Source organism: Hippichthys cyanospilos, chromosome 2 (assembly GCF_059441005.1).
Source record: "Hippichthys cyanospilos isolate Australia breed blue-spotted pipefish chromosome 2, RoL_Hcya_1.0, whole genome shotgun sequence".
In the NCBI taxonomy this organism is placed as follows: domain Eukaryota; kingdom Metazoa; phylum Chordata; class Actinopteri; order Syngnathiformes; family Syngnathidae; genus Hippichthys; species Hippichthys cyanospilos.
In genome coordinates this window covers 6,492,411-6,514,339 of record NC_142370.1, presented here as the reverse complement: position 1 = coordinate 6,514,339, position 21,929 = coordinate 6,492,411, and the positions used below count along the sequence as shown (strand labels likewise).

General features: G+C 39.7%; 1 protein-coding gene across 3 annotated transcripts in view; it reads left to right on the top strand.

Annotated features, from left to right (window-relative positions):
- The window catches only part of LOC148427034 (receptor tyrosine-protein kinase erbB-4-like), a 203,235-nt gene that overhangs the window by 113,236 nt on the left and 68,070 nt on the right, over positions 1 to 21,929 (top strand). For all 3 annotated transcript variants that reach the window (XM_088402715.1, XM_088402706.1, XM_088402700.1), the window contains exons 3-8: positions 1,039 to 1,225; positions 15,762 to 15,896; positions 16,933 to 16,998; positions 18,513 to 18,631; positions 19,261 to 19,402; positions 20,780 to 20,893. In XM_088402715.1, coding sequence (XP_088258841.1) covers positions 1,039 to 1,225; positions 15,762 to 15,896; positions 16,933 to 16,998; positions 18,513 to 18,631; positions 19,261 to 19,402; positions 20,780 to 20,893 — 763 coding nt within the window. The remainder of the gene's footprint in view (positions 1 to 1,038; positions 1,226 to 15,761; positions 15,897 to 16,932; positions 16,999 to 18,512; positions 18,632 to 19,260; positions 19,403 to 20,779; positions 20,894 to 21,929) is intronic.

Genomic DNA, 21,929 nt, shown 5'->3' with positions numbered 1-21,929 from the left:
ATACTAATACATTCATATACATGATTCTAGCTGTGTAATCTGTAAATTTGAGAAGGGGAACGAGGAAGCTTCTGGGATTCCTATTTCTCCTGCCTTCCTACTAAATAGCACAAAACAAAAGGACAAATGCATAGTCTCTTTTATTTTTGGTGTGAACAGAAAAGGGAAACTCAAGCTCCCTGGGTATAGCAGAAGAGTTCCTGCAGTGTAAAAGTGGCACTTGGCACCATTACACTTCACATGTCCAAAGCAAAGCCTTTTCCTTGGGGTTATTTGCCCCTCCCCGGCACACACCCCAAAAGAGGTGCCCGCCCCACTATTTTAGAAGGACTAGGTTAAGACATGGGTAAGTACCTTAATCCTCTGATGTAAAGGAAAGGTGTTAGTAATAATTAGTACATATCAATAAAACAATTTTGAACGTTTTCGCGAAAATCATTTTGTTTTTTAGCCCATTGTTTTCTGAACTGATTTCCTCTCAATTGTTTCTTGATTTGTTGCCTTATTATTTTGGACTAGAGAAACTATTGTATTTACTATTATTTCAGGACAATAATTTTCTCTCTCCAGGATGTAAATGTGTGCCTATCGGTTGTTAGGTTAGGGCTTCAATGCTATGAACTGATCTTGACTTTCATTTACAGTATCAATTTAAAATCAGGCCTTTTATTTTGTGCTTCCGGACATTTTTGAGTGTCTTTTTAAGCTGATGTAAGTCATCAGTAAAATACTGACTGATATAACCCAAATGTTTACATTGTGATTGACTATTCCATTTCATATTTTCTAAAATCTTTTTAAGAGTTTCCCTTTAATTTTTTGGTATCTTCCATGTTTTGAGCAAAGATATGAGCTTCCTTTCAGTATTCCTTTGAAATTATAATCAGATAATTCAATTATAAGGTTACAATATTTAATTATTTTTCCATCTGACATGTCACTAAAAATAAATACAATTACTGTATATGGTAGAGGAATAGGCAACGCTAATCGATTCCAACAACAATCAACAACTGGATCCTTCTATCTTTTTTGCAGTCAATCAGAGAAGTGACAGGCTATGTGCTGGTGGCTCTCAACCAGTTTGACTACCTACCACTGGAGAATCTTCGAATCATCAGAGGAACCAAGCTGTACGAAGGCCGCTATGCGCTCGCTATCTTCCTCAACTACAGGCGGGATGGATACTACGGATTGAGGCAGCTGGGTCTACGCAACCTCACCGGTAATTGATAGTTTATTGTATTGATGCTTCACTGGTTACATGCTTTGGAAATACTGTAGAAGAAAAGTGCACTTTAAGGGCACATACACCGTTATCAACTTCGCAAATGATCTTCATTCAGCTTGGTGGTATTGGAATTGCCAGATATTGTCATTAAACTTTCAAGTACTACAAAATGTTATGTACATGTCATTGTTGACATTTCAACCTCTCATCAAGCATGCGAATGTTCTGCAAACATCCATGGAGAATGTGTTAGAATTTGTGATTATGCAGTTGCACAAAAGTTGCAAACAAATCCATGCCAGTCAAAACAAAATTCTATGGTTATAATGGGTAACGTATCAATTATTTCGATGAATCACTGACACCTTACAGGAGGAGCATGCCAGATGTTGTAACTTTTGTAATCTCCTTTACCGATTCATGTTCCCGTCACATTAAAAATATATTTTTGTTGTGCTCTTTTGGAAAATGTCCAAATTTCCCGTTTGTGTTTGACTTGCATTTTTAATAGGCACAAAATTAGGGCTCTGCATTACTGCTACCAAATTCATTTTGTGTTGATATATTGAAAGATCAAATAAATGAAATACTTATTTTCCCCTTTAATTATATTTCTGTTTATGCACTCAAAATTGATTCCCTTGTTGAGTGAGCCTATAAATTGCTGTTTCGGGGTTACTATCCTTGTACACAGACTCATGTGTTTGTTTTGATTGGATTTGCACTTTTTCTCCTCTCTCATTTGTGATCATTGCCTTGCAAACAGTTCATCACCTACACATATAGTGCAAGTAAACATTGTCATTCATCATAGATTTTGCATTGGGGCTTCTCAAGAAATTCTTTTCAGCAGTGACTAATTTCCTCATTTTCACCTTTAGACACTGAGTAAGCCATTGGGCCTCAAAGCAGCATCTGGCAGTGAGTGAGTCAAAGTTGTGCTTTGGGCATCCTGGTGCGATTATCGCTCGCTTTCACAGTGACGACTGAGGATTACGTGTAATCTGAGGAAAACTAGAGGTGTGCTCTTTTATTATACTTTCCATACAGGGGATAGAGAATTTCTGTGTAAATCTAATCAACAAGCTTCAGATTGTATGGAGTATGCAAACAAAAAGTTGCTCTTTGGCATCAATTGCAACAGGCTTTTGGGACAATTGACTAAAATCTGTTGTGGTGTTCCTCCAGTAAGAAAAGAACGACATCCTCAAGTGCCTAGCGATGGCCAATGGAAAATTTACTTCCAGCATGCATGTCCTCCACCGTACTGCCAAGGAACAAAAATGTACTACAAAGCTGCCAGAAATCTCAGCAAATTGTTGGAAAAGCTGCAAGAATGGAGCCACACTAATTGTGGCAACTTCCAAATGGAAGACAAAAACAAAAAGGACTATTTACACATAAGCTCCTAAACAGTATTATATTTTGATTTTCAGGTGGGTAAAAATCAATCTTACTGTGTGGGGATGTTAATCACAGAGTGCAACTGGGAAATGAGGAGGGCTGCCTTTTTGTAGCATGGATGTCCAGATGTTTTTTTTTTTTTTTTTTTTCCCCCACATTAATAAACGAGTTGGCGCGTTGGTCAGAGTTTATACTTCAGGATTCATTTTAATGATTCTCTAATGCAGTTGGGCATGCACCGGGCATGAGCAGACTAAATGAGTTTGCAGCCGTATTATGAGCTTCTTTTGCCTGGGCCAATTTCAAGTCTGTTTGTTCAAGATTCTCTGTATAGGAGGCATGACAATGCTATCCCACAAATTGAACAACATTCTGAAGGAATTCCGTGTTAGCTGAGGTTGTTACGGCATTATTTTCAATTAAAAAAGCGAGCAGACTGAACCACTGTCAAGGTCCATCCATGGTCACATGCAGGAATATTAATCAAATGGGGAGGATCATGTCAAAATTATGATGCCTGCAACTGATTCAATTAAGAGTGGCAAGGTATGTAGCTGAGTGCTCCGGTTAGAGAACATGGGAATGTATTCCTTTTGACACGTTTACCAATTGTGGTTCTTTTTGCATATTCGTACAATCATAACCTTTGTGAAAAATGGATGCTGTGCAACTTCATGTATTATGGTGAAAAGAACTTGAGGAAAAAGAAAAACAACTGCTTTGGGCGCATTTAACACTGGCGAAGTGTCCCCGACCACTCATAAATGTAGGAAATCTGAAACACGTTTAACTTAACCTGCAACAAATACATAAGTAAAGGGTACGGACACAAGAAAATATAAAGCGCTGACAAAATATCTGATTTTTTTTCAGTATTTACATCATTGCCAAACGGTAGGGGGGTCTTATACATGGTAACGTAGAAAATACCAGAATTTGACCCCGAAATTAAGGATGTACCCTACAAACAGGTGCTTCTTACATTTGGAGGATTACGGTATTTGATTGTTTTCATGGTTTTGTTATATGCAGCATGGAAAGATGTTGTAGATGTTCAAGTGCTATCTTCAAACTAATGTAGGTTGTAGCTACCCAGCTGGCAAAAAAAACGAAATAAAGAACACACACACACACACATATATACTTTCTTTTTTGGAAGAAAGACTCAAAAGAAAAGAAGGGAAAGAGATCTTTTATTGAGACAACACTCAGGGGTACACTTAAAGAGCACAGACCTCTGAGCTCGTGGATATAACCTGAAATAATAATAAAAGCATAGTTTAATTCAAGCCTTTTTTTTCTGGATACAAGGGAACTAGATACAGTAATCATATTTGCAGTCACACTAGCATCCATTTTACAGAATCCACACCTCCCATTTCAACAAACTGCTGAATCACCTTCACCTCATTTGTTGCCTCTGTAAAGCCCAAGGGAGGAAAAACTTTTTCATGAACGTTGATCTGTTTGTTGGCTGTAACTTTACACCAATAGATCAGTGTGAATATCTCATAAAAGCTCAAATATCTCCCAAGGGCTGTTTGGAAGAAACCAAGATTCGGTCACATTTAACTTTTGGTTTACATTTGCAACAGCAGTAAAAGCATGTGGTTCCTTTCAACAGCTTTTCTTGTTAGCTGCTGCTTGTCCAGATGCTGTTTGCGTGTACCCTGGATTTTTTTTTTTTTTAATGTGTAATACTTCATTGTGAATATAAATGAATTCTGTGAATCAGGATTGTCCATCCTACCGCCACAGACATTGTATGTGCATAAATGAAGTGCATGAAATGTCTTAAGTAAAATCCTCCTTATCTTTCCTCTGCCCATCTCCTAACCCACGGTTTCTTAAATACCTGGGTGGACCCTTGTGGGGGAGCACGAGGCGATGCCAAGGGGGGTGCGGGTTACCCCAGGGAAAAGGATTTGTTTATGCCTTGTGAAGTGTAATTGTGATGAAATAAAGAATGGCGTCTTTTTTTCCCCCAGTCACTTTGATGCACTTAGGGTTTTTTCTGCCTTATGGAGGAAAATCCATTCACAAGTGGGCAGGACCAATAAAATGGTGGCATTTGTCTATATAACTTTGAAACAAGAACTTCAAATTTCTCAGTATTTTTTATTACTGTCCAAAATAGTAAAAGCACAACATCACTATTAATCATAATACATTAAGATTACAAGTAATTATATAACTTTTCAAGTTTTTCATCGATTAAAAAAATTCAACTCATTTTTAGATTTACAAAATCATCTCGCCGGCCGGATTAAACCCATTTGCGGGCCAGAAGCGGCCACCGGGCTGTATGTATTATACCTTTGACACAGACAATCCTTTAAAAAAAACCTGTAAAAATGCTGTAAATAAGTCGCTGTTGATTTTTTTTTTTTTTATTATTATTATTTTTATATTGCTTTTTCCTTGTGTCACTGTTAAAAAAAGGATACAGTTGTAGGTATACCATTTTTGTAAATAAGAATCTTTTTTATGGTTACAGGAGAGTACAGGCATAGCATGAAACGTCTGCCGGTGTGTGTACCAGCAAGCACATTGGAATCATTATCAGTCACAAGTGTTACATATTATTTACCAAAGACCATAATTTCATTCATTTTGTGGACATGCTGAAGTTTTGTGTTGTGTTCATTACGGGCTTTGTGTTTTGTATATTTGTTTTGGGTTAGCTTATTTAATTCACATGCTTGAGAGAGAGAGAGAGAGAGACAAGTGCATTAGTGTGAAAAGAATGTGCAATGTGATGAGGGAAAAAGTTGAACCTGTCGTTGATCCATTTAGCAGGAGGACAACATAAATCTTGATCACGGCTTCAACATGATGAAGGGCCCACGGTAAGGAAAAGACAATTTGAATGCTTACACCATCAGCAGATCGGTGACTGTTAAACTCCATTTGTTCGCAGCGCCGTGAACCTTTGCATCCACATTTGCGGCCATGTGGCGTCGGTGAGTTGTTTCTTTTTTATAGCAAATCTCTTCTATGATCCAAAAGGGGACACTTTATGTTGTTTTTTTTTGTTTGTTTTGCCTTACACTGGTTAAGGGTTACATGGCTAAAAAACATATTTCACAGGGGCTCTGAAAAAAGTTTGGGAACCATTGAGAACCAACATTAACTTTCAGGGGTAAAAATGAGTTTGCGCTTTTTTTTTTCAACTTTTTACTTATTTTTCGTTGTTGAAGAATATCCTCCCGCCTTCCGCCTTACACAGACAAAAGCTTTGACCCCAAAAAAGAATGCCTATAATGAGTGAGAGAAATAGAATGCTGAAAAACATTAATAATGGAGCTTGTGTCATCATTAAGGGGCTGATCATTAAGAAAAATACCATCGCCTCAAAAGTTGCTTTGCTTCCCACAGAAATTGCTGCTGTTTGCAAGACATCGAAAAACTTCTCACTGCTTGTTAAATATACGTGTTTTTTTTTCCCTTGGACCTTTTCACTAAGTTGGTCAACATTTTTTTTTTTTACGTGAATAAGAAGCACACGGTATTGTGTAAAGACTAGTATGCCTTGCCTCTCTCCTCTCAAGGTGTCTTATGCAGGAAATGTAGCCAAATTAGCTACAAGTGATAACACAGTGACTCTATTAAATGCAGGCTGGCGTTCATTGACATGCAAACCATGCTTATGTCGTTCCACATTTTACCCCCCCAGCCCCCCACCCCATAATGGTTTCGCTACAATTCCCCTTTTTTGTTTGCATTTGCACACTTCTGAGTCCCATATCTATGTGAATGGAATGTGTTTGTGATGTGGTATGCAAAAGATGACATTACATGGCATTCTTTTATTTTTTTGATCAACTTATATCAACAGAGAAATGATGCCAGAAGAAAGAAATATTTGGGGGAATTTGAGAAGATGCTTTTGGTCTCGTTGATACCTTCTAAAGGTATATAGTAATAAATGAAGGGTATGCTTGGCAGAAACACATTTCACCCTTCTGCGTAATGTTACAGGATGGGTAAAATTAAAGTCAAATACAAAGTCAACAGGGTTACTCAAAAGAGAAATGTTATTTTCCATTGGCTTTTTTGACACAGTGCTCGTCAATCATTTAAAAAAAAAAAAAAGTTAAAACATTAAAAAAAAAAATTTAAAAAAAGCACTGCTTTCACCACGTTAGCAGGGCTGATCATCATTTTCTCATAATATCTGTGCCTTCCGAACTCCTCTTTTAGCACAAAGATGTTTGTTCCACTATTTACAACACAATCTAAAACAGGGCTTGACTTGAAGCTTTTTAGATACTTCTGCATTTACAAAGTCATTTTGGTGAGGTTACTGAAATTCTCACTGGGACAACACACTGGTGAGCCATCTTCGCTTATTAACACAATTAGTATTCGTCTTCTTGAGCGTTCTTTGGCTCGGTCTTTGTTTGGCTCGTGCTGATTGAGGGGGGCCGTGACTTGATTTGGATTCAGAGAAGCGGAGACAGAAGAGTACTTATTCGGCTTTAAGCCCCTCACACCAATTTCGGCAGCATCCAGTTACATTTTTCAGGGAAAGCACAGTAGGCTAATTGTTAGCACATCTGCCTCAACGTTCTCAGGTTGGTAGTTCAAATCTGGGCTCAGGCCATCCTGCGTGGGTGAGAGTGTGTGTGTGTGTGTGTGTTTGTGTGAGTGTGATTTTTTTTTTCTGTACTTGTGTGAGTTTGCTCCTGATAATCTGGCGTCCTCCCAACATCCAAATCATATGAGGTTAATTCAGTGCTCCTCAATTATATTTTGCCAAGCCCGCGGTAGGAAAGGGAAAACGTTTCACGCCTCCCCCCACTCAACACTCTGACTATCAATAAGATTATTATCTATAAAAATGGTAAGATTATATCTAAACCGGTACTCGTCTTAACATTAATACAAGAAAAAAAGCAATAAAAATCAACTTATAACAACAGCGTTCATATGGGTTACAGCTTAGTCTAAAACTGAAAAAGATAACCAAGTGTATTCAAGTGCCTGAATCTGCATACAAAATGAATGGGTTAACTGACGTATTTGTCAGCTTCCCCAAATATAAGAGAATGAATATTGCCTTTGCCTGTGGGTGTGTTGTGGAGGGCAAAGGGCTACAAAATTGGGAGCGTTTACATCTCACAGTTTTTTCAAGAGTGATTGGGAAGAAGTGGGCAGAGGATAGTGGTGAGAGTGATGGCAAGATTTAGCGTCCATTGAAGGCTTGGCGTGTACACAAAGTGTCATCTCTTCCCTCCTACACGGACTCTTCGGTGCACAGAGCATTTTTCATAAGGATTCGTGGCAAAAACAATATCATTGTAGACTGCAAAATTTAATCAGGGGGTTTAAAACACAATTATCAGGGAGGTAGTGGTGGCGCTGTGGATTGGCGGATAAGGGAGGTGTCGTGAAAGGGACCACCCCCGCGCTGTCTGTGCCTCGCAGCTCCTCTCCCATTTGTCACTGAGCACAATATCTCTTTGGCTGGCAGAGCTAATAATGGAGAAGTGAGGAAATAGGACTCAGGAGACTCACCTTCTCTCTGTGAAGATCAGATAAGTTTTTCTCGGCTCTCCACGCGCAAAGATGGTGACATTTATAAAAACACACCACACTCAGTTGAAAATGTGGGAATGCAGGAGGTTGACAGTTCATTTGGCCCCGGTCTGCTCTTGGCCCATTTTGCTGATTCGTCACTTTCTGATTGGAGTTTTTGCATTGTCTGCTGGCAGCTTATGCGTGGTCTGCTGTCAAAACTGTGATTCATAAGATCAGAGAAGTCATTTTCACATCATCTGCTTTCTTTCGCAACCGTTTTTTTTTCCCCTCTGTTCATCTGAGCAAACACGCTCGAAGGCATCGTACAGTGGAGTGCTTCACACAGTTCCACACATTGCTTCCTCTGAGACACACCACTTGGGCTGCACTCATGCTTTTTATTTTTTTCCTATATACTTGTCTAGTCTTCCTAAATGTACATTACAGAAATCAGGGATTTAAAAAAAAAAAAAAAATCGTACCTAATATCTACAAAGTCTGTTTCAAAATTGATGGGAAGGACAGTTAAATTATTTTCAATATATTGATATTGCATCTTTGTAAATATGAATTGAGCAACAAAGTCCATTGGTTTTCAGCCATCTCAGTGGCAGCCACGTCAACTGTCAATGACATCACAGTGCCTAAGGGCCCTGTTTCCAAATATCACATAACCAAACTCAGAGAAACAGGGCAGCTGGGACTGGCAATTACCTGAATCCTTAGACACTGGCTGCCCCCCTGAGATGAAAACGGGTGCGTTTTTCAGCTTAGTTTCTATCACACAAACACAATTTGAATTAAATTGTTGCGTTTAGACCATTGGGAGTGTCATTGAGCATATTACTTTCAGGAATATTTTTGACTTGATTTCACCTTTATATGATTAATGTTTCCTAATACAGTAAGTAGTCCAGTGTTGCTCAACTCATAAGTATATTGTAAATTCCATACATATGTATATCAAAGTGTGCATTTGCAGACAACAAATGTGTTTCTTTGTTGAATCTTGTTGGCTGTAACGTTCTAATGGTTACATCTAAGTTATATATCTTGAAATCCATGCTCTCTACATCTAACAAATACAATGTGCATTGCAAATAATGATGTTACATATCAGTGTGGATATTTACTCAAAATAGTATATGGCATTTATTTGCAATTCCAAATGCAGGTATCACCTTCGTTTTCCTTCCATCTGGAATACTAACCTAATCATAGTGCCCATTCCAAAAGGAGGATGAAAAAGATTTTTAGAACAGAGATGGCACACAACATTCTCTCATTCCTCTTGTTCTTTTGTTGCATCACATGTGCAAGGTTCAGAGTAGAAAACCAGAAAAATGGATGCCAGCTGTAGACTGGTGATCATTCCAAGGTGAAACCTTGCCTGACTCCCGCCCTCAGTTCTGGAGTGATGGATGCCAAATGGTTCATAGCAAGGCAAGGTGTGCCCTATTTGTATTAAATGACTGAGATTTGTTGGACATTTTCTATTCGGCCCCAATAAAATTTTCCTCTACTAAACTGAGTTCCATGCACCCCCTCCCACTTCATTATTGAGTCATTGTTTGTAAAGGATCTTTCAGTGTCTGATTTTCCAAAGAAGTATAAGACCCCCCCCCCCCCCCACACACACACACACACACACGCACACACACAATTTGTTAAAGAAACGGCACTCCTCTTTTTTCATGCAAAAACTACAAGGTGCTTTCCTCAACCCAGAAATCAAAATCATTTGGCATTAATAATTGGCGTTTAAATCCTAAATTCTTTGTCAACAAATGTACTCTTTGTCTCAACATCCGAGCAAAATCCATCATGAAAAGAGGACAATCAGTGAATTTTTTTTTTGCAGAGGTTCACACTTGATGCAATCCAGACTGGCTTGAGGTGTATACGGTACCTGGTTTTGTATCCCCCCCCACCTCCCCAAATAAAGAATAGATGCTTAACTCCCTTACTTTGTTCTCCACATAATCCCCGGATGCTCGACTACGTGTCACACATTGCCAGCAAGCGTAAAATACGTGGACTCATCAGCCGAGGAGGGATCGCTATCACGGCTTTATTCATCAGCATAATTAGGCCGAGGAAGGGATGTGGGACAAGTGGCTAGCAGCACTGATGAAAGCTCATCAGCAGGCTCCCTGCAGAGCATCATGGTTCCTGGCTGATGCCGGCTAAATCATCGTTCATATACGACTTCAGAACAGCAGCTCTTTGCGCCTCTGAATATGCGTAAAATGAGCATAATTAACTAAAGAATAGAATTTGTTGGAGGAGGTTATTACTGCTACCTTAATATTCTATTCTCAAACTCTATCCTAAAATGGTGTTGCTATATTACCTCTTATACTTTTTCTGATGTAGAAAAAAAAAAGCATATTGTTTTGTATTTGTTTTATAGGGTTTAATTTAAAGTATGTGTTTTATATCTCTGCTTGGCCTGGTTTGCTTTACCTCCAACGCCTTAAGTCGGGTTTAGGCAACCGGAGGCTCCAGAACCGCTTCGCCTCTTTCATCATTACGTTGCCGCTCTGCATAAAATAAATAATGATTGGCTCAGACTGACGACAGGTGGCGTAACAAGCGAGGCGTTTGAATTACAGTGAATGCAGTTTGTGTGTTTGGGCGACACCTCGGACATTTTTCTCCTTTCTCCTCGTCAATTGTTTTAACATCCTCGTTACTCTTCCGCTGGTCGTCTTCTTCGGACCCATCCAATGTGTTTGAAATGGAGGTCTTTTGAGATGATTTGCTGATCATCTTACTTGGGATGTTCTTTACCCAAGTGATGACTGTTGTGAGATCAGAACGTGGAAGTTGCGCTTCGCTGTTTCTCCCCCCACCTGCCAACATCCATGCCGACTTCAAGCACACGTCTAAGTGCTGAAGGACACAAGTCAAGTCGTCTTTTCCTTTTCAAAATGCGTCAAAGTTTGCAGGAAAAATTATTCACGCATCCTCGTTGACAATAAAGAGGCAATAAGGCTGCACATGACTTAAGTGCAACTTGCGACGTTCTGAGTAAACGCTCTAAAACCGATGCATACTATATTCAATTAGAGGTATGTATAACCATTTTAAGCCTGGTAAATGTCACTATCGTACTCATTTCACATACAAATCAATAGTATTCAAATAAATCAACCCTCCTAATATGGGGGTTGAAAATGAGGGGAAGAAATTTGACTTGTACTCTGAGAAATACGGTAAATCTGTAAACTATTCATTTGAAAAGATTATGTTGTAAAATATGTTTAAAGTGAAATCATGTAATTTTGGTATCATAGTGCATGTGAAGTCACAGTTTAAATCATTAATAAAGGCAAATGTTGATTTTTATCTATATTTCTCACTAGTCAGTAATCTATTCTACTTGTGGTTTGGACTGCTTTTTTATTTTATTTTTTTTTAATGGCTCTAGAGACGGTATCTGTTCTGTATTCTGTGGTGCTGCACAACAACAGCGATACCATCTGCAGCAAACGGAATGAAGCCAGGTGTTGCTGATATCCTCCGACTAGGGGTGTAACAAAAACCAGTTTGAACTAGATTTTTTTTTAGGTGGGATTGCATCAAATCAAACCAAATTGAACTATTCTACTTCAAAATACTGTATATTGCGATACCTACGGAACCGTATTTTATTGGAGAGCTACTTTGAAGGCAATGTCACATTAATTATATTGAAAACTTTGTATGTATGAACAATAACAAAAAAGCATCATCATTCCCTCGCAAGCTGTCATGACTCCTACAAGACGACTGGATTGAATCGTTCCACTTTCAAATCAACCCGGCTTAGAATCGTTTCGCAGATCACAGATCAAAGGAGGAAGATGTTAGCAGCAGCATACAGCACGTTTGCTACAATCTTCTGTTGCTATATCTGACAGGATCATCGTTTTTTTTTTACCACACAAATGAGGACAATGTACTGGACTCATGTCTTTTGTAGCGTACAAGACCCGATAAATATCACACCTTTGTGCCAAGTCACTTCTTATTTGCCAGTCATTAGCCTATCACAAACTCTTCTTCCTATTTCGATTATAATGACCGCAATGGTGTGAAATAACAATTCTCATGACTATCATGGGCCGCAGAAAATATGATTCAATTTACAGATGGTACTCATAGCCACAACTGACAATTTACAAAGGCTACTGGTTTGATTTCCCGTTTATTTGCAAAATACCAGCGGCTGCATTTAACATGCAGCACTGCAACGCACAGACCTTCTGAACTATCCATCTGACCTCGCCGTCACAAAATCGTACGAGTAAAATTCAGTGTGGTGAAGGTTTATTACTTTAAACACACAATTTCTTATCAGGATTGATTTTCAGAGCTTGAGCAATAACTCCTTTCCTTACCGTTTTTTCTTTTTACTTTCACCGCTCCTCATATCAGTGTTCCCTCTCTGTGTTCACCCCTCCTCTTCCTCATCTCTCCTACACTTTTATGGTCGCCTTGTGAATCACAAGAGTGTGGATGATGATGGGGTGAGGTGGTAATGGAAGTGAGGGACATTGCAGAAAGCGGGTGGCTGGGTGTAGATCTCCCAGCCTGACGGTAAGATCGAAGCTCGGCAGGCGGGCATGAGCTTGTAGGCAGTGTGGGGGTTTGGGCGTTGGAATCTAAGCCTGTGAGTCCCAGTCACCGTGCGGCGAGAGCTCATCAGATGTGCCGTGGGAATCTAATTTCACTTAATTAGTCTGAAAACGTTTATTGATTTACAGCAAGTAACATATCTTGGTTCATTTGTCTACGCCAGATATTTTTTTAAGCTGGCAGAACTGAAAAATGTTCTTTCACTAAGTAATAGGTGCAGGACGTAATTAACCTATTTGTCCACTGTTGTATTTGGTGGTCTGCAATGTTTTTTTTTTTGTTTGTTTGTCTGGACGTCAGTTCTCAATAAATGTGGTGCTGTGCTAAGGAGTAATGAAAGACACAATGGTACAAAAAGGCTTGTCAGCTTGCATTATCATTATGGGCATCAACACCCAGGAGGTGGTCTTCCTTATTTGTAATTCTTCAGTTTGAAGGCCCTAGCTGCCTGTTTTTATTTCGTTATTGTTTATGCGATTGTAAAGGTCTTTAATTCCCTACCTTTTACTGTTTTTTTTTTTTTTAACGAATTATTCTTGTTTGAACAAATATGATTGTTGTTCCATTTTTTATTGTTAATATAATGTATTGATGTTGTTAATATGACAGTTGTAAATGTAAAAAGAAATGAACTACTTGGACATTAGTCATACTTCCGATATGGTCGCTTGCTTATTTCATGATGAAAGTAACTGTCATTAATGCATGTGAACTGTGTGTGTCTGATTAGAGTAAAGCTGAGCCTTCCACGAATGTAAAACAGTCCCCTGATAAATCGTCCGTTTTGACAGGAACATGATTATACGGTGCCGCGGCTGTGGGTCGTTCAGTGCGCAGACAAAGTGACTCGTCACCTCTAAAAGGGTTTTGAATAGATGTCCGTGCCTTCACTAGGGCCCGCTTCCTTAATCATGATGTTGGATAGTGATGATTAGCTTCCTGTGTGTGTGTCGTGCACCCAACTCTCTTGGTGTTAATAATCAGACCAGGGAGATAATACCCGCAGATAATCCAGCTCTAATCTATAGCACATTGTTACATTTTAAATGAAATTTAATTCATCAGGACATTATGCGTGTGTGTGTGTAGGTGTAAAATTTGGCAGGATTTCATATTCTAGAAGTAGAGGATGAGAGGTGATTGCATCTAAATCCTGAAACTAGGTTAAAAAACGGTCTGAGAAGGACACTGATGTTGTGTCTCCTTCTCGTACGGGTCACCGCTCGCAACGGGGGGAAGGGATTACTAAGGCATCATTTCATCACTCTCAAAAATCTCTAATAGTAACAAGGAGAGGGATTAGGATTCATTACCATACTCCATGTAGGCATCTATTAAAGGAGACGGCTCCCCGACAGGATCGGTTTTGCTATCAAGCACAAGGAGCATGAGGAGGAGACTTTACTCTAACTACAATACCGCTTCATTGGACTCAGAGAGGTGAAGTGGGTCAAAAGTGATGTGAGCACTTATCGGATGTTATCACTTTGTGCTTTTTGCCCACTCTTTGCCTGTTGAGTAACATGTTTCTGTATAAGGTCTTAAGTGATAATTCAACCACAGTGCAGAATGATTCAGTTTGAATTTTTTTTTGTCACTGCAGTAAACATTGATTCATAATATTAATTGTGTGACATCTCAGACTACTGCGCCAAGGCCACACTTTCAAGAACATGATTTTTTTCTTCTTTTTTTTTTAACAGGTTGAAATGTCTGTAATGACATAACATAATTTAACAAAGGGTGCCAAACACTGATTTAAGAATAGAATTGCTTAGGATAATGGTCCAATGAAAAAAGATGAGTTCATTATGGCTGCAATTCAATAACAATAATTTTTACCACTCTCTGTGATATGCGGTTTCGTTTTATGAAACATCCAATGCTTTATGTTGATATTTTAATGTTAACATTCCTCCATTGATTGTCTGAGTGTTACAGTTTGCAGTTACTTTCAAATTAAATAACTGGATTGAAAAATCCTCACTTAAGTTCAACGATTCAGTGAAAAGAAAAAAAAGAAAAACAGTAATGTCCTGATTGACTTGTTTCACTTGATTGACTTGTAATCAGTCTCGTCTGATTTGATTTTTTCTTTTTTTTTAAGTAGGGCATGGATGTCAAATAAAAAAAAATGTAGAATAGGAATACTGTATGTAAATTGAACATTACCCAACATTGTCACGTCGAAACAATTGACATAATCTAAGGCACATTAAGCTAAATGATCTCATTATTACCTTTCTTTATTTACACATGCAAAACACCAAGAGCAGACCAGCATGTTTGTGAGGAGACGCCGACCAAATGCAGACCAGCATTGTAGTTGTTGCATGGAAGCATTTAGACGGCAATAGTAAATAAGTGCAACTACCTAGAAACGCCAGCAGATGGAGGTAAAACAACACAAATACAGCCAACCCCCTGAGGTCATGACAGTTGTTTTTGTCGCAAAGCGGGAAAATTTCATTAAGAGGGGATGAAAAAACTCAGTATTCCAGGGCGCAACATAAAAATAACGTAAATCAGGGAGGTTGTAACACGGGGGTCCACTGTATTTTTTTATATTTTTGGTAGGACCTTTTTGACCGTTGTCTTTCAGATGTTACATAATGCATTTGTCAATTGTTAAATTCTTGCAAGAGTTTTCTATTTACAATATGTTTGCTTATCTCCCAGATAACAGCAGGTAAACGAAATGAATAGAACATCTGAAAATAATATTTCCTGTGTGTGTTTGTATGGTTTTTCTCCGTAAAATTCTTTTTTTTTGGAGGACTTATGAAATCACTGTGGCATTGAATTGCTCTGTCAATAGCATTTATCTTCACGCTTAGATGCACTTTGGTGAGCGCTGTATGCCGGTACTCTGAGATTATTGTGGTTAACCTTGATCTATTGATTTCCTGCCATTGAATACTACGCTTAGATATTCATGGGCGTGTGTTCATGTCCATCCCTTGCTTTTCTCTCCTTGCAGAGATCCTAAATGGGGGCGTTTACGTCGACCAGAACAAATTCTTGTGCCATGCCGATAGCATCCATTGGCGTGACATCATCAAGAACCCCCAGGCAGAGCTACTGGTGGTGCCGTCCAACAATAGCAATTTGGGATGTGAGTATTGCACAAATGCGGAAGCCAGAGGATAGGAGTGACACTTTTTGGAGGTGATCCACATGTCAAGCCACGATAGGCCCATAACTGTTTAGTCATTGTGTTTGCCTACCGCTCAACTAGGGGCACAATCACATGGTGTTAAATCAGCGTGTGAACGTTTGCGTCGGTGCTGTGGCCTCTCTGCAGCGAGGCCCATGGAGCCGCTGTCTCACTGTGCTCTTTTTAAGTCTCAGCCAATCTGACAGCTGCTCGTGAAGGTTCTGCTGGTGATGCTGCTCCGTGTCTGCAGGCCCTCAAGTCCCCTGGTCATTCTACTTTACACACAGCAGGCATTAGTGTCTGGCGGTCATTCAATGTCACAAGAAGTGGTTCCTTATGGCACATTTTTGGGATGAGCCCTTGTGCTCATTTCAAGGGAAGAAGTGACGGATTTGATCTAACATCAAATCTGTCAAGATGAGCAGGAAGGACAGCTGCAGTGGTAAACACTGAGCATGCGACAAGGGTCGTGAGTTTACTTGAACTTGATGACAACCTTTTGTTTTAAGCATACTTGTTATTTTTAAAAATGGGCACTTGCCAAGGAGACACTTTGATAGTGTGACAAAAAATAAGAAAAGATTTAAATTGATGAGAGTCACTAATGAAGGAGGACGATGAAGACAGGCAACAAAGACTAGAGTGGGTGGGCAAATGACAATGGAACATGTGGGAGTTGAGGTTGCCAAATTGGGGAACCTTGGCAGGCAATGTTTAGAATGTACGTTTGTAGCATTGCATTGGAAGTGAGCATGGTGACAGTCAGCCCGCGTTGTTCTCCTTACACTGTTATTAACGCCTGTCATTCAAGTGTTGATGATGGCAGATGCGGAGTCCAACTTGCCAACGGAACCATGAACGAGCAGGGCCGGGTCACCCCCATAGAGACTTTCAGTGCGTTGCTTGCTGTGGAAGTTTTACAGGCGTGACTGTAAGTGTATTTTTTTCTTCTTTTGTGTTTGTGCGTGCGCATGTGTGCGTCCGTGTTTTATAGGTCGACGATGTCATCGCTCTTGTAACGGACGGTGCTGGGGTCACCAAGAGGATCAGTGTCAAACCTGTGAGTATACAACCATATCAAATACATTTGGTGGGAGTATTCACCCGATGATAATCAGAGGCAGACAAACGTAAACACTTTGTTTTCACCGTTCTCAAAGCACCCCTTAACTCTTTCACTCCCGTCGAGACAACGCGTCCCACAGTTTTTAATATATAGCAATAAGATGAAATGGCATCCCAGCAGTTCATTACACACCTATCTACACATTCTAGTGGCTACTAGCAACGTTTCCATACTCATCAAGCCAGTGCTGGGCCCACTGTCAACAAGGCAGCTTGAAATACATATTGATCATACGTGCTATATATGTGGGTTACTATAGATTACACTGTTTACTATTTATTGTAGGCGTTTGGTGATCATTTTCCCTTCTCTGGCACGTTTATATCATTATTATTATTATTAATATTATTATTATTCATTATAAAATGCAGATGGGACAAAAAATTCCAGGGCCTGTATCTAATCTATGGAAGTGGGTTTTTTTTTTCCCAAGTATCCAAGACTTATAATCAAGTAATACTTGACAAATGTTTCTTTGAAAAAGAAAAAAAAAAAGAAAACAATCAGTGATGAAAGGATTAAATTTAAAGGAGTAAGGAGCCATTTTAGATGTGGCTATTAATTTACAATTTGCAATCGTCTCTTTTTTTGTTGTATTTATTTTTGTATTCTGGGTTTAGAATGCCCATGAAACAAAATGTCATGCCAAAATGAAAGAAAAATCACCAAATATTTCAAACGAGCCGTCATAATCGTGAATAATTAGGCCATCCATCCCTTTCATTCAGAAAGTCATTCATTGATTGTGCTGATACCATATTAAATTCTCAGTAAGATATTCATACTACAAAATGATGTGTAGAACCTAATGATGTAAATTTTACATTTGTTTGTCTCATTTTATAGGGGATATTTACAAACACATGTGTTAATCTAATATACAGGAACTTTTACTGATTGGATACCTAGCATGCTACTTCAGTATTTTAAAGAGTATATTCTAAAGATCTTTTAATTAGCATAAGGGTATTATTTTTGTTTTGAACAAGTAATCGTCACAGGAATCGGGGACAAGTGACAATTAGCACATAATGAAGGAATGAACTACACAGTTAGATATTAATCTTCAGACAAAAAGCCTTTTTTTTCCTTTTATTTTTTTTACACACATCTATATGTTGGATCAGCAGGGGTCCATCACACCTGAAATTTGGTAACGCTCCATGCTGCAGCACGTTTGAAGCAGTAGCTTCAGAGCCCAACCATATTTTCCAGAAGATAAGTGTCTTGTTCAAGGACAAGGCAAAACTTCAACGATTTAAAGTTTTAGTCAAGTCTTTCGGTCATCAATGGACCAGACTGACCTTTTGCTTGCGAAGCCTCTAATTTGTATCTGCCTGAAATTCATATTATTACAGCATGAGTGTGTCGAGGGTGGTGATATTGTCTTTTTTTTGTGTGAGTGTGTATGTGCGGCAGACCTTTAAAGCTCTTCTCTTTGCGGGCAGTGACGAAGACGGTGTGCGCAGAGCAGTGTGACGGTCGATGCTTTGGGCCGTACGTCAGCGACTGCTGCCACCGCGAGTGCGCCGGCGGCTGCTCGGGACCCAAGGACACAGACTGCTTCGTACGTGCGCAAAACCTGCTTACATCCCGGCATGCACCTCCAGCCCGCCCGTCCTTCCGCGTGTCCTCTCGTGCACAACAACCCTGTCATTTTCGAGAATGATTTACTTTGTTTACTTGGTGATGCATTGTTTGTCATTTCACAAGGCGGTAAGAGTCTGCTGCGCCGGCGCTCTTCAAAGAGCAAATTGGTGATTCATTGTTCCAATTAATATCCCTCTTATCACCAAGAGTTGGTCCTGTTTGGACCACCGTTGCTTAGTGTGCACTCAAAGGTGCGATATTGTAGCTGTACTTCACAGAAAGGCTCATCCAATTCAATTACTGCCGTTTCAGACGGTGGCCACCGACGACAAAACACTTAAAGGCTTTATGGCAAAACATTTCAGCATTTACATGGTGGCAGTGGATGAATGGCTCCAATTTGTCTCCCATTTGCAGCTGGTAGCGTGATTCACACGTTGCGAAAGAAATGAAATGCAGCTGCAATAGTTTTTCATTCACAACAGCTTATGTGAGAGAATTATGACCTTCCAATGGCCTCCATAACTCCCCTGCCCCACATGGGAGGTCTCACTTGCATCCTCCGCTCCCAAGCTTATGCATTTTTTTTTCCTTCTCTTTTCACAGGCTTGCACCAATTTCAATGACAGCGGTGCATGTGTGACCCAGTGCCCTCAGCCATTTGTATATCAATCCACCTCCTTCCAACTGGAGCACAATCCAAGAGCAAAGTATACCTACGGAGCCTTCTGCGTCAAGAAATGCCCGCGTATGTTCATTTTCTATCTCTACATCAGCTTTAATGTCGAATTGGAGTCACCGACTGGTCTCTGAGCTCTCAGCAACAAAATAAGTGAACAAATGCTTCTCGCCTTGGACCTTAATAACTGAGGATTTAAAAAAATCATCCAGAAACAAACTTTTGTGAACCAAGGCAAAGAAACCAAGCATTGCAGAATAAAATATCTGAAGAAATATGACAACACTTAAATGACTGTGTTAAATTGTACTCACTGCATGCCGAGCATCAAGTGCGGATTTGAGGGTTATTAAGAGATATTAAAATACATATTAAAATTGATGTAGGGGTTTTTTTCTTACTCTGTAAAATTATGACAAAAAACTGTTGTCCCCTTGTTGGACACTAAACTGGGCATCTAAGACTTTGCTGTACTCAGCCACTAACTTTAATTACACTAAGAGATGGTGTGAGGTTTCCCAAGCTGCATCATGACCTGCCTTCTCTTGCTTTCTGGGAGGTCAAGTCTAGAAAATCTCCCCTTGCTCCTCTCAATGTGAAAGATTCGTTTCATCTGGCAAATCTCTCCATCCGTCTTTGTTGGTAAACCCAAACCAACCTTTCATTTCTCATTTTTGTCACTTGTATCTGCGACCTTGTCCTTTCAGTGTCTTCCCAGAGCTTGTTACGATAAATGAGAGCGAGAACCTCGTTCATCTGGTGAATTGAGAATATTGCCTTTAGACTCATTTTGCCCCCCTCCCCACCATTATTCTTACAAATCCACTTGAGAACAAAATGCAGGAATGCTTAACCTGACTCCCTGCCTCTGAAATCCCTGTGTTTCAAACAGTACCATGGCCTCAAATTTAGAGGAGCTGTCATCCTGGTAGATTCACACACTCAGTGAAGGCATCTGAGTCATTCACCCTGTTCGGATTCGTAGTTAAGCCTATTCCAAGCAACGGAAGGTGAACTGTGATGACGCCTGAAAAACGTATAAACAGAAACCGGATAAAGAAAAAAATCCAAGTTGTTCTATAATGAAGTGATTTGAAGAGAGGATGATGGACATCAAGGCAAATGTGTATTCTCCCTCTTTCTTCATATCAACACTATTTTCATGACTTGATACATGTGTCATACCGTGTGTCTTTCAATCACATGAAACTGAGCAAAACAAATCCTTCTGCATGGAATATGCAGAATGGGGAGGAAAGTTGGCTTAAATGAATGTCAACAGCTGAGACCAAATGATGACCAAATTAGCGTTCACTTCCTTACAGTGACATACTGCATATCTTGGATCTTATTGCAAATATAATTAAAATACCATCATTGCACTATTAAGGCATCCTTACGTCTGAATGATAATATATGCGAACATCTTCTGTGTGCTTATGTCAGATAACTTTGTGGTGGACCATAGCTCATGTGTCCGAGCGTGTCCTAGCAACAAGATGGAAGTGGAGGAGAACCACATCAAAATGTGCATTCCCTGCAGAGACATCTGCCCCAAAGGTAATCCAAAGGAGGATCATGTTTTATATGGATAGCATATTGATTTCCTGCAGAGTTAGAAAAACAAAGAAGCTATCATGCCATTATAAATCGGTGTCTTTGTCCTGCGTTGGATTGGAAGTCAAATGTGTAGTATATTATGGGCTGATGTGTTTTGTTTTGATGAGTGTGCTCGCGAGGGGACTGCGTCGTGACATCTTAAAACGCTTCATGTAAAAAATAAAAAATAAAAAACACATTGCGGCGCATGCCAAAAAGCAACGACAATTCGTTATGAAAATTCACATTTCTTGTCCACATCCATCTTTGAAAATTGCAAAAGAATCACATTGATATTTTGTATTCTATGGACTTTCAACGAATGAATGACCGATTGCATATAACATACCGTATTTGCTAAAATACAAGGCGCCCCTGATGTATATGATGCACCGTTAATTTTAGGGTAGGATTCTGGTATTATCTATGTTACAATCAATCAATCAATCAAATTTTATTTGTATAACCCTAAATCACAGAAGTCTCAAAGGGCTTCACAGATGCCTTTCAGTGTAAGGTACACAACAGCATCCCCTGTCAAAGCTCCCAGAGGGGGAAGGAAAAACTCAAAAACCCCAATTAGGGGAAAATCAGAAACCTCCAGAAGGGACCACAGGTGGGAGGAGCCCCCTTCCAGGCCCACAGGTTGAAGTGGATGCTGCATGTACCAAACACAGACATACACATAAACAATATAAATTACAGAAAACTTATTGTGCTATATAGTGCAGTGATGTCTTGACACCAGGCAAAGCCATTGGGCAGGAACCATCCCACATTCCAACCAGGTGGACCGCAGACGCCCCATCTCCTAACCCGCGATGGTCGATCAGCGCAGGGCCCATTGGAGGCGGTCAAGTCAACCCTCACCATCTAGCTAGCCCCCTCTCCCAGCCGGAAGAGGGGGGCAGGAAAAAAGAAGAAAGCTGCAGACAGGCTCAATTAACTAAACGCTTTTGAATATAAATGTGTTTTTAGTCGGGATTTAAAGATTTCT